At 35.5% G+C, this 12,270-nt stretch overlaps 1 protein-coding gene across 1 annotated transcript in view; it reads left to right on the top strand.

Moving 5' to 3' along the window:
- Window positions 1–616: 616 nt before the first annotated feature.
- The window catches only part of CSPP1 (centrosome and spindle pole associated protein 1), a gene marked incomplete at its 5' end in the record, with an annotated part of 59,378 nt that continues 47,724 nt past the window's right edge, over window positions 617–12,270 (top strand). Inside the window, 5 exons of the mRNA XM_084260512.1 lie at window positions 617–715; window positions 1,776–1,872; window positions 6,779–6,879; window positions 7,556–7,579; window positions 9,981–10,061. Coding sequence (XP_084116638.1) covers window positions 617–715; window positions 1,776–1,872; window positions 6,779–6,879; window positions 7,556–7,579; window positions 9,981–10,061 — 402 coding nt within the window. The remainder of the gene's footprint in view (window positions 716–1,775; window positions 1,873–6,778; window positions 6,880–7,555; window positions 7,580–9,980; window positions 10,062–12,270) is intronic.

The following is a 12,270-nucleotide window of genomic DNA, read 5'->3' as shown; positions in this document are numbered from 1 at the left end:
TAAAGGAAAAGAGGTCATCAGTAGATTCTTGGTACTTGTCTTCTTGCAGATGAGTGGCTTGTCTAATTCTAAGACAACACTGCCCGATAGCCAAAATCTTATAATTATTGCAGAATTGTAGCTGTTCTTATTGCCTCTGCTATGTTATTGGTACAGGAGGTGATGATACAATGTTGGCTCCAACTCCAGAAACAGTTTTTGTACTTCTCTAATGATTCCTTTATCCTGTTTATTTTTTTATGTTGTCTAATTCTGATTTTTTTAAATAATTCACTAAAAACAAGCTTGTGTTAATGTGTAGTGGAGGGCCATTGGCAGAGTTGCAGTTAACAAACACAAACCCAGAACAATTCAACCAAGTTAGAAAAAAGAATTAGAGAAACACCTTCTGTCTTCTAATCTGGAATCTTTGAATTTTCTCTCTGATGAAATCTCCTGTGTGGAAAGACTTCATCAGTCTGGTGTTTTGTTGACCAGCAAATACTTAAAGGCTTGTATTTTTGTGAGAGTATCTTGAATATTAACTGTTTCCTTAAGCAACTGTAATTGTGTTTTAAATTTTTGAGGTTCTGATGTAGAGGCAATGTTGTCTGTCTTTTCTAGAATCTTAGAAATGATGGCTGATGATATAGACAAATTTATTGAAGAACAGAAGGTCAAATTGGCACAGGATAAGGCAGAGCTTGAAAATGATCCGCCTTACATGGAAATGAGGGTAAGAGTGTTAGTTTTCCTGAACTTAAATGCTGCTATTGCTAGAGTCTTGATTTATGCTTGCTTTTATTATGCTCTTAAAACTGTATTTATTGTTAAAGTATGTCAACAATATATATTGAAGATTTACCTATTCAAAGTAATTTCTAGCTTTGTATTGATGTAGATTTTTAAAAATCTGTTTCCTACCAGGTGCACACAGTGACATTTGTATGTTACAAGTTGGAAATCTCTTGTAAATGGTTACCACTGGTACTTTCCCCTTCCCTAGGGAAGCTGAGTAGCAGGGATCTGCTCTGCCTGCTCCAAGGCATGGGTGTTGGGATGGGGGTGGGAGGTATAAATATTCTCAAAATGTATGTTACAGAAACTAGGAAATATAAAAGGCAAACTACTTAATCCAATCAGTTAAACATAATATGTTCATATCACAATTTTCCTATTAGAGATTTTAGTACCTAATTCTAAAGCTATAAAGATTTTATAACTCACTTTGGTTTTTAATTAACTCCCTCTAGAAAGTGAATTCTTAGGGAGCTGTGAGAAGTTTGTCCTCTTTTATTTTTGACTCCTCTGCTCAGAGCAAGTTTAAAGAGGAGGAGAATGATTCCAGCCTGTAGTTTGATAAAGCCCTAAGCTGTATGGTGAAAGTCTAATTAGAGGGAATGGGTATATTAAACTTGTCCTGTAATACCCTGTAATTTATTCTTTCAGGTCATCCCTCACAAAAAATCAGGGAGGGTATGTCCAAACTGAAATCATTTCAGAGAATGACATGTGGTTCATGACATAAATCACAATATATATTCAACTAATATATTCAATATCAGTGCAATACTTTGAAATGTAATGAAATGAGATACACTGAACTAATAATTCCTGTGTTGTTGAGGAGAACTACTTTTTTTGGTACTATTAGCAAAGCATAGCTCATTTAATGTGTTAATCCAGCATCACTTCCAATCTGTTCTCCGGTGCTAATAATTATGTTAATAAAGATGTTCTTATATGTGATATTTCTTTTATCCTTTGATGCAGCAAAATGTTTTGTTTTGTTTCAGAATAAGGAATCAGAGGAGCTTTCTGAGGCTAGCAAAATGTTAATATCCATGGCTAAAGAAAATATACCGCCAAATAATCAACAGAATTATCCTTTAGGTATAGTATATATCTGTTTTTCTTTATATCTTCTAGGTTTAAGTGGCATTTAATTGCCTTTGAGAATTTTTGGAAGGGAATTACTGCTTTGGATTTTTAATTATAAGATGACCATTATAATTCAAGTGCATACCAATTCTTCAGCCTTCCAAATGTCTTAGGGGTTTTTTGTAATTATGCTTTTTTGAATAAGGAAAATATGTCAATCACTTTTTCTTGTTGTTAAAGTAGCTCCATTGAAAGCAAACAACAAAACTAACAGGAAAAAAAGCCCAACCAAACTTCTTGCCAGTTCTTGATAGGTTATCTGCCTTTTCCTGTTGCATTTGGGTGGAGCAAAAGCTTTGGAAGTCCATCTTTCATCTGGAGTTTACTGCAGAAAGGTGCATTCCCTGCAGTTTGTGCCAGGGAAGTAAGGATGCCTTTTCTTCCAGTATCGAGTCCTAGTCCGACTTGGCTAAAATGCACACATTTAAACTAATTTTTCTTCTAAATTCTAAGTGTCTTTTAAATATTTAGACATAAGAGTACTAAACTGATCGTATTGCTTCTGTAATTTCATTATAATGTAGTGATCTATTATTCAGGGAAATAATAAGCACTTAGTTTCAGTTGAAATCTTAACCAAGGAAAACGGTTAAATTCATTTTGCTGTCCTTATCAATTTAATAATAGTTTTCTTTTAAAATATATGTTGTTCTATTTTATTATTTTCTCTGTGCTCATTGTGATCTCTGCTTGAAAATGTGTTACAGTGTTCCTTTCTCCATATTACTGCTTCTGTAATGTGCCACCTCCCCTTACTTGTCCTACTATCTCCTTTCTGTTGGTACTACTGTTTTTCCTTAGTTATGCTTGTGTAGCTTGGGTTTCTCGTGGCAGCTTTAGAGCTTTTCTGTGACCTGCTTGATGTCGATAAGTAACTCTTTTCTTTCATGTGTAGGCACTTTGGGTTTGTACCTCATGTATTTTCATACTGTGCTTAATGTCATTCGGGTATAATTCTGCAGCTTCCAGTGGGTGTGAAAGCTCTTCTTCTAGTTTATAAAAGATATGTTGATGCATATTGACTGTTTTTTGTATCATACCAGTCTAATGTATCTTTTAAATAAGTAGGCCTCCCTCAGTGTTATGCCCCCTATATAATTCTAACAGAATTTGTTGACCAGAAAAGTGCACGTCTTGAATTAAAAAATGGAGACTGAGCTTCTCAGAATCTGGGCACCTGAACTGCTCTTAGCTGCATAAATAAAAACATTTTTTTCTAAGGATGTTGTATAAGTAGAACTTCCAGCCATCATCAAGGCAAGCTCCTCTAAAACCTTTACATGAAGACTTCACTAAAAATTACCTGAAATAACTGAGTATTCCTTGCTGCCAGAAGTCATAATGGATAAACATGGCTACAGGACAACACTTGAATAAGTATCTGCCTAAAGTTTCTGGTGGTCTTATCGTGAGCAGCAGCTTAGTTCTGGTGTCGTAGTTGTTTCCTTAACTGTGGAAACACGATACAGAGAATAGAACAGAGTAGGTAATATCCCAATGTAGGTCGTATCCCAATGGCTGTAGCAGACCACTGAGTAACTGTTAAGCTATTTTAACATTAAGACAGATTGTCTCTTGGAGAGCTGTAATAGCACATGCCATGTTGTATTTATTATTATAAATGGGACTTAACTGTTGACACCTAAATATAGTTAACACATAATGAAGTATTGCAGATGAGGGGCATAAGGGTGGTCTAAAATGAAAAGCGACAAGTGGGTATTGCTGTGTTGTGGCTTAACTCTGGCTGGCCACTGGGTACCGTGCAGCGAGTCGCTCATATTCTCCCAGCAGGATGTGAGAGAACTCCTGAGTTAAGATAAAAACAGTTTATTAATTTAAACATAATAATAATAATAATAATTAATAATTTGTAATGGAAAGGAAAGTAAGGGAGAGAAATAAACCCCAAGAAAGACAAGTGATGCAAATGAAAACAATTCCTCACCACCAACCTACTGATGTTCAGCCAGCCCCTGATTATTGGCCTCCCCCAGTAAACTTCCCCTAGTTTTATGGCTGAGCACAACATCGTATGGTATGGAATATCCCTTGGGTCAGTTGGGGTCAGCTGTCCTGGCTGTATCCCCTCCCAAATCCTTGCGCACCCCCAGACTACTTGCTGGTGTGTTGTCGTGAGGAGCAGAAAAGCCCTTGGCTCTGTGTAAGCCCTGCTCAGCAAGTAACGAAAACAGCTCTGTGTTATTGATGCTATTTTCAGCACAAATCCAAAACTAACTCCTATGAAGAAAATCAACTGTATTCCAGACAAAACCAGCACATTCTATGATAATAATTTGGGCAGTGACTACATTTGGTAGGCAGCTGCTCAGTGTGTTCTATAGTTCTAGCAGTAGTGTTGAGAATCAGGCTGAATGAAGTTACAGCTATTTCTCAACATACTAAATACATTTAAATTTTATATAAAAATGTATTTAAAGTCTTAACTTTTTTCTAAAAAAACGCCAAAACCCCTAAATAAAATTGTCAGTGACCGTGGGTTTTGTGAAATGACAAATAAATACATACAAATATAACTCTTATTCCCACAGAATAATTCAGATAAATTGTGCATGACATTACAGTGAGTGCATGCTTAACTGGAATATTTTTGCCCTTCTAGGCTCTCCTAAAGTAAATTTTTTAAGTAGGCATTTTTCAAATATCTTCTAAATCCCTATAATTGTTATCTCAGTGCATTTATGGTGGCCAGAAGTCTTCTGTAATAAATTTAACTTTAAACCCTCTTTTGTTTAAATACTTGACATATTTGAATCAAAGCACTTGATTCTCAGTGATTTCAGCGACTTCTGTGGAGTTACTGAATGAATCTTCACTCTATGTGTTATTTGCTTTTGATATTTTGATTTTTTTTTCATTGGTTTCCTATAGTTAATCCAACAATAATGCCATATGAAAATAAAAGGCAAGAGTAAGTAGCTGAAACAAACCTTTCCTGTTCTATTGTATTTTTCTTTCCGCTTGCCCCTTTTTGGGGGATGAAACAGTATGTTATTTACCAGAATTCATGCTTAACTTATGTGCAAAATAAGGAGAAACATATCTTGAAGGTTGGAGAAGTGGCTCCAACTTTGGTTAGCAGTTGAACTCTGCTAGCTGTTTCAAAATAGCATGTGACATATTAATCAGGTATTCGGTCCTTTGGTTCTTCAGAACATCAGGCTGACTCCTGTTTTGGCTCATGAGGATACATTCTTACTTAGCTAAAACTATGTCAAGCCAACCCAGCTAAATGTATTTTTACTAAGTATAATTCAGCCTTTCATTTGTTTTGGTACCAGAGTGATTCTCAAGTGTGGTTTAACCCAGCAGGCAGCTAAAGCAACCACTCAGCCCTTTGCTCAAGCCCTCCACTCCAGTGGATGGGGGAGAGAACTGGGGAGAGAAGAAAAGGTAGAACTTGTGGGTTAAGATAAAGACAGTTTAATAGGACAGCAAAGGAAGATAATAATGATAAAGGAATGTACAAAACCAGTGATTCACCACACAGTCACTTGCCACCTGCTGACTGATGCCCAGCTAGTTCCAGAAATGTGGCACTTCCCAGCTGACTCCCCCCAGCTTATATACTGTGCATGACATCACATGGTTTGGAATATCCCATTGGCTGCTTTGGGTCAGCTGTTCTGCTTGTGTCCTCTGCCAGCTTCTTCCACACCTCCTTGCTGGCAGGGCCTGGTAAGCTGAAAGCTTCATGTAATTGTAAATGCTGCTTGGCAACAGCTAAAGCTTCAGTATGTTATCAACATTCCTTTCATGCTAAATCCTAAACTCAGCACTATGCCAGCTGCTAGAAAGAGCTGAAACTAGGACACCAAGTTAGCAATTGTCAGCATTTATATAATAATTTTTACTATACAGACACCTAGTAATGCCCTAAATATTTAAAATCCTGGAGTCAAACCAAGTACCATGCAATAAATTGGAACTGATAAAAGAGTAAATTCTCACTGCTCATTTTACATAGACCACAAGATGTAGCAATGCTTTCAGAGAAAGAATAGGAAATTAAAAAAAACGAGTTACAATCTGAGTCTCTTGCTGTGTGGTTTTGTGGCATTCACTAGCTCTCTGTGCAGAGTGGTGCAAGTGACTGCAGAGGTGGGCTTCTGGGGCAGAGGATACGATATTTCTTATGAAATATTTTAAAATGTATTTTAGGAACAACAACCAACTTGCATAGCATTAAATTTTAAGACTGCAGCTGTTATGGACCTGACAGTAATCTTGGAAAAATATAAATGTGTGGTTTGAGTCTACTACAATTAAAAACAATGAGGTGGAAAGTAAAAAAATATTATGTGGTCAGATTACTTCTAGTTGTATGGAAGCCAACATATTTTTCACATGTTTTATGTTAAACTAAAAGATTGTTACTTTCTAGTGGTAAAGTATGTTTTCTACTGTGTGTTAAGCACAGCTTAAAATACCAGAGTAATTTGAAAACTAACATGTTGAAGGAGTTGTCCTTTTTTTTTCTTTGACAGAAGAAATACATACAACACTTAGATTCTTTTAGACTGTTTGTCAAACTATCCAAATAAATTCAGTTTATATTGCTTTTTTTTTTTTCTCTAGTAGGGCAAAAAATTGTGAGGACTGGAGGAAAACTAACATCCAAAGCCTGATCCGTTTTTCTGTGCTTTCCACCGAACTAGTCATAGAGTGAAACTGTTTCTTAATTCATGTGTTCTGTAATAACTGGTTGCATAGTTCTTTTAAATATATTTCTTTTTTATTGCTGAAATCTTATACAAATCCAGATGTAGCTTTTGCAGGATGTGCTTTGTATTGGTGCATAGTAGGAGAGTAATATTTAATGGTTTTAAACTTACAGGTGACTGTGGTTTGAGTTTACCTCTTGGAGAAGAATATGAACAAAAGAAGCACAGACTCAGAGAGGAACTTCGACAAGATTACAAGCAATATCTTTCTCAGGTAACGCTTCTTGTCTGGTTGAGTTTAGTGAGTCTCTTAAAATGAAGCTCATTTTTGTTGATTGAAGATAAAATCTGTGGAAAATATTTATAGGAAGCCATTAATTATGAGCAATGGCTGATTTCAAAGACTCAAGTAAAGTAATTTTAACATGTCACATCTGGGAAGGGTGATATATTTTAGGCTTCTACAGGTCTCATTGCCGTGAGACTACATGTTACTCAGTATGTTTTATTCTGAATTCTTCTTATTTGTCTTTACTTCTTTCTTAGTTTCTTAAGAATTTAAAATATCATCTGTTACTTTCTTAATTACTTTTGTATTCTGTGACTTGTAATTCAGGTAAGAATATTCCTGTAATTAGTGTGACTCCATTCAGCAGTGTCTTTTCAATTTTAGAAATAAAACAACTTTGTTCTCCTTAGCATTACTTACTATGTGTCATGAAAAATTGAAATGGTATGTATGAAACCTTGAAATCTTTTGTATCCCTTCTTAGTCAAACTGGATAAAAGTCAGGAACCAACTAATTTCTGTTATCTGAAAATGCTCATTATCAGTCTGTTTACTTCTTAAAATGAAAGACTGGATTGACATTAAGAAAAGTCTTTTTTGTTAAGTCAAATATTTTTGAATGAAAACTCTTTTTGAAAACTATCTTTTCCCTGACTTTTAGGGTATTTCACAGGCAAAAAGAAAGGTAGGGTGCTTGCAATTTTTTTTTTCCTTAAGATAGTTGCTTTTTGCTTTGTTTGAAAGCTTTGTGCGCTTTGAATTTAACAAAATCATTACTCATTTTGTGCTTTCTGTGTTTGTGCATGCTGTAGTTGATCAGTTATGACTAACAGCCATTGCTTGCTTTGTGCTTGTATTTCTTGTTTTCCATTAATAAGACTTTAAAATACTTTCTAATTTCTTTTTTTTTCCTTTGCAGTTTCTATTGTTACTGTCTAATGCTGGCTCCACAAAAGTTTTCGTTTTAGTAGACATTTGCTTCAAGGCTTATCAGTTACATAAACATTATGAGTTCAGATTTTTTTTTCTTGATACACATATATTATAAAGCTGGAATGAAATCCTAAACTTACTATAGTGTGTAATTGGAACCAGAGTCAGCTTTTTTCTTCCCCTGTCACTGTGAAGTCTCATCAGTGGAAAAGAGTAGAGCAATCTATTCAGTACCTAGTGGCCTGAGTGCAAGGAAAAAATAATACTAGAGGCACATTTTGTGAACACTTTGTTCAATTACAGTAACTTTTAATTATATAATTACACTGTCACATACTTTTCAAATTAAATACTGTCCATTCTGGTTGTTTGCATGAAACAACTTCAGTAAAGGAGTTGGAAATAACCTGCCAGAAACAACCTTCTGTTTTCTTCGGAGGCTTTGAACAACATGCATGTGATACAAATTAATGATGTTAGCTTGCACTGGCATTCCTGAATAACAATAGCAACAGCAGAATTAACTGGCTTATTAACCTCTAATGAAAATGATGATTATATAATTGTTGCTTCTTGTTTAATCTTCAGATTATTTTCAAACTTAGAATATTGGGTTATAACTTCTAAGTTTCATAAGTCTCACTGAAGTACTTGAATATAATTTTTACATTAATTTTGAGTGGTTTAGTCTCACTTGAACTTCAGTGTTATGAATTTAGATTTACAAGGTGTTTGGATTGTTTTTTTTTTTTTAATACAGTATATGTATGTTAGCTTGTAAGACCCGAAGAAGAGAGAGGATAACAATCTAATACCTTGTCCCCACATAAACAGATAGTGCAGCTTTTAGGAGCTCTAATTGTGTTAGTATTTTGGTTAATAACTTGTTCAATCTTGCTGATGTAGAAAATGCAGTTTCCATAGCAGTTTCTGATTTTTGGCAAATACAGGGTTTTTTAAGATCAGAGGTCATCTCTACAGATGTGTTCAAACTGTGAAAAGTATTATTTCATAATGAGGATTATGATTTATTTGCTTTTTCCAGCAAAAATAACGTAGTTGTCCATATTAGTCTAGTCTCAGTGCTTGAATGTTTGCATGGTTATTCAATCCCTTGCATCTTTTAATGTGTACTTGTGAAATATAATTCACAATGATGAGGTTTTTGTACTGGAATGGGTAGAGCTCTTACCTGCTAACATGCTTTTAAGCTATGTGCCATAGATAATGAAAGGAAACAATGCAGGGGAAACACTGTATCGAACCCATTCCTATCATGAGACCATGCCACACAAGTGTATTATTGTTTTATTGATGATAAGTGGATTTATAAAACATAGGTAACTGTGAATGGCCTAGGGATGCTTCTAGTAAATGAGTGATGTATGCAGAAGCTGCTAGACCTGGCAGCTAAGGACCTGCTCTTTCAGCATTGGGGTTTGATTTGAAAGGCTGGTACTTTTGCTGCACAGCCCAGTTCTCAAGCTGTGGCCCAGGGAGCTGTATAGAGCAACAACGTAGTGTTTTCAATGGACAGTTTTATCCTGAAAGTGACACGTGGTGCTTAAAGAATTACAGGATTTGGTGGTGGGTCCTTATCCTGAAAATCTTGGGGACTGGATTTGTAGAAAACAGTGCTGAGATGCACTGATGACTGTGCTAGTGTTAGCATGGATTCCATCTGTTAAAATAAGAGGTAGACATACATTTTCTGCAGTTAAAAAAAAGCGTTTTTTCATCTCAAGTAAGGCAGTGTCTTGGAAAATTCCACTTGTGCTTGTACAGATGCTTGTGCTTATGATACTTGTTTACAGAATAGTTGTGCAATGATGGGTTTTTTTTTAAATAAAATCTTATTTTTTAATATGTAGAAGCCAACTCATGTAATCCTCGAAATAATGTAACAGGGAAGAAGTGACAAACGCTTTCAAACTGAAGCTAAAATCTTGACAAAGCCCTTTACTTTCTGCATTCCTTCACTTCATTTGTGTGCTCCAAGACCATCCTACATTTTTAAGATGTGAAGGTTGTCTTCAGTCTTTATTTTACTAAATTGGTCAGATTTGTTTCAGAAAATGTAATTCTTAGCAACTGTTTAGCAAGTAAGTTTTGGTATTGTAAAATATATTGATTTTATTTTTTTTTTAATGTAGAAAAATTATCTGACTACTGGTGAAGTAGACCCATATACTCAGGGATTATCTCTTCCGATTGATGAGCGAAGATCTGCCAAGGTAAATAACAGGAGCAAATTAAATAAGTGGTGTATAACTTAAAAATGGACCTGATTGTTTAAACTGTTGTGGAAAAATTATTTCAACTTTTTTTTTTGGTTGATTGGGTATTTTTACAGTGTTTACAAATGAACATTTTTGGAGGTGGTGGTAAGAATAATTTTCAGAAAAATGAAGTCTTTAAATTCTGGTTTTGTTTTTAATTTTTCTAATCCTAGGTTACCTGTGCTCTTGATTTTTTGATACTGAGATGTGTAATTCTATACTGAGACTACTTTGAGGTTTGCTACTTGTAATTCACACCTTCAGGGCAATTGGTGTGTTCAGACACTCTAGTGGTTGTGCTTGGGTTTTGTGCAGAAATAAATATTGAGCTAATAAAGAACATTGGTTTTCTTACAATAATACATACGCTTTTTCTAATATATTACTCTTCTTACTTCACTCTGGGGATAACTTTAAAAATATTTGCTTGTAGTTGTTTCTATGATGACATTCTTGTAAGTTCCTGTCAGAACCAAAGGCAGTGTGCTTTCTGCTGTATGCAGTTTGTTCTGTTGTCTTTGTGTACACTTAATCTACCTGCTTATTCTTGTGATTTTTGTTTTTTTAACAGAAAAATCCATGAATCTAAATAAAAGCTGATCTGGTATTCCACAATTTCCCTAGTGTTAATGTAGGAATCTTTCTTTGGGAGTGCAGACACTAACATATTTTGTGAAAGGAGTAGACGTCGTCTCTCTGTGTTTAGCCTCTTTGATCTCCCTGAGGTTCCTTACCAGTTTGTGCTCTTGCTTTCATACATTGGAGAAAGACACCAGCTGTAACTGTCTCCACTACTGGAGGTTCATGGAAGTTAGGATGTGACAGTGCAACATGCATAGGTGATTTTCCTAGCCTCTGATCCTTCATTCTGATGCATAGTATGATTCTGTGAAAACCTAAATCAATTTTACAGGAGTCACCTCTCCTCTTGCTGTTGGCTTTATATTTCCAGTTGCTTTGTTGTTTTTGCCTGTCAACAGATGTAGGAAGTAGAATCAGCAGAAACATTGTAATTTAGGAAATGCTTTTGCTGAATCAAGAAACAGTTGTTGAGTAGGTAGGCTAACAGTTGTGAGTAGGTAGGCTAACAGTTGTGAGTGAGGTTGGTCGGCTCAGCCAAACCCAAGTGGAGATGTGAGGCAGGAGAAACTGTGTTGTTGGAGGAGAACTAGACTGTTGGACCTTTGGGGTTTTTTACTACTTTTTCAACATAGGGTTTTTTAACCTATGTTGCCATGGAGTTGCAGTGTTGCTGTAATTGTAATCTGGTGCAAGACTTTGGCTGTTGGATGTGTTGTTCTTGCCCTTGCATTGTGTGCTTATGCTTTCTGCCTCTCTTGTGCTGGCAATAATGTTTGTCCATATGAGGAACCAGGTGAGAATTCAAATTAGTGAAAACGGATATTAAGAAAAAGCACCACACTCCAAATTATGCTTTTGTTAAAAGCAAGGGAGGCAGCAGAATGAGATGCCTGGGAATGGGAAAGGACTTCTTCTCACTGGCAGCATGTATTTGTGCTGAGTCTGTTAGCTTCAACTTTGCACAAACTTTGTGTTAACCCTTGACATTATGTGTGCTGAAACAGTGAAAGATAAAATATCTTTCATTAATTCTGTGGCAATTAAAGATGTTGAACTGGGAGCACATCTGATCATTGATGAGTTTATATCATAGTAACTCAACATTTGTTGAGATTTTCTGTACAAGTGCATTGCATCTCTTTTACCTATTTATTGCTATTGCAGAACCTAAAAGCTGCCAGAAGATGTCACACTGTGCCCTGATAAACACAGCCTCTGGGCAGATAATGATTAAAAGTTAACATTTGCATTTTGGTTTCCTCTGTTAGGTAAAATGTGCAGTCACACAGCATATTGAATTTTCTGCTGAGCATTTTGCCCCCTGTTAAAGCAACGCTAGTTTCTCAGCTTTGGAAAATACCCCTCAGGCAGCTTTCATAGCTGTCTGCAGTTTTTATATTGCCACTCTCAGAAAACCTATAGACACAGATTTTAGGAAAAAAAAATTTTTAGGGAGCATTGGTCTTGTCTGCAAAATTATTACTAAGCTGGTATTTTCATGGTGATTGAGGTATAAATTATTTTTGTTTTAACTTTGTTCACGGGAAAGTAAATTTATATATAACACTCAGATTTTCTAATG

The sequence above is a fragment of the Gallinula chloropus genome (genome assembly GCF_964237585.1).
Source record: "Gallinula chloropus genome assembly, chromosome: 2".
Taxonomy (NCBI): domain Eukaryota; kingdom Metazoa; phylum Chordata; class Aves; order Gruiformes; family Rallidae; genus Gallinula; species Gallinula chloropus.
This window is presented reverse-complemented; position numbering and strand designations above follow the sequence as displayed.